At 37.4% G+C, this 1,068-nt stretch overlaps 1 protein-coding gene across 1 annotated transcript; it reads right to left on the bottom strand.

The window, feature by feature from the left end:
• Positions 1-214: 214 nt before the first annotated feature.
• Positions 215-646, bottom strand: LOC142525934 (uncharacterized). The gene has a single exon (XM_075630216.1). The coding sequence runs from the start codon at positions 644-646 to the stop codon at positions 215-217; it is 432 nt and encodes a 143-aa protein (XP_075486331.1).
• Between the last annotated feature and the right edge of the window lie 422 nt (positions 647-1,068).

The following is a 1,068-nucleotide window of genomic DNA, read 5'->3' as shown; positions in this document are numbered from 1 at the left end:
GCAGATGGTGATACACTTAAAACAACTGCAGCAGTAGCAGTAGCTGCAAGAGCCTTGGTAGGTGGATTCGACAAGGGCTCTTCTCCACTTCTAACTTCCAATTCAAACTCATAAGCTTTCAAATCTGCAAACAAGTCATGTAGCTCCAACTTATTCAGATCTTTGGAGACTCTCAAAGCCATTGTCTTAACATCCCATTCGCTAGGTAAAGTTCTCATCGCTTTGAGTGCCACTTCTCTATTGCCAAGTTTTCCTTTCCCAAAGCTGCTAGTTCATTTACTACGCTGCTGAATCGCTCATCAAATTCGCTTAGAGTTTCTCTAGCTTTCATCTTAAGATTTTCAAAATTTTTCATTGTCACATACAAATTGTTTTCCTTTGTCTGTTCATTTTCTTCACAAATTTGGATGAGTTTCTCCCAGATCTCTTTTGCTGTAGGACATATTTTGATTTTGCTGAAGGTATTCTTGTCAAGTGATTTGTAAAGAATATCCTTAGAAACATTGTTGAGATTTTCTTTCTTCTTGTCCTCGCTTGTCCAATCACTTCTTTGCTTTTGAACCATTTGTGGTGCACCTTCAGTAACATCAATAGCTTTATTAGGCTTTAGAATTTTCAAGGGACCATTTGTGATGACAAACCACATATCATCTTTTTGGGCTGCAAGATGGGCTTACATCCTAATCTTTCAATCATTGAAATCCTCTTTTGAGAACATAGGGACTTTGCTGAAATATGCCATTTCTGATGTAGATTTTCAGAACAAGAATAACCTGCTCTGATACCACTTGTTGGGGATTGATTTAGAGTTTAGAGGGGGGTGAATAAACACATTCCTTTCTTAGAAGTTTTTGCAAAGGTGCTAGAATCCTGTTAGAGATTATAACTTATCTTGTTCGAATATATTTCCAGCAGATCACAATAACTTGTGCAGAAATGATCTGATGGTTTGAGGTGAAAACAATAAAACAGTAGGCACTAAACAATAGTTGTTTCTGGAAGTTCGAAGATGAAATCTTCCACGTCTCCTCTTCTTCTGTTTCCAGAAGGTATCACTAAAAGACTTTG

The sequence above is a fragment of the Primulina tabacum genome, chromosome 15 (genome assembly GCF_025594145.1).
Source record: "Primulina tabacum isolate GXHZ01 chromosome 15, ASM2559414v2, whole genome shotgun sequence".
Lineage (NCBI taxonomy): Eukaryota > Viridiplantae > Streptophyta > Magnoliopsida > Lamiales > Gesneriaceae > Primulina > Primulina tabacum.
This window is presented reverse-complemented; position numbering and strand designations above follow the sequence as displayed.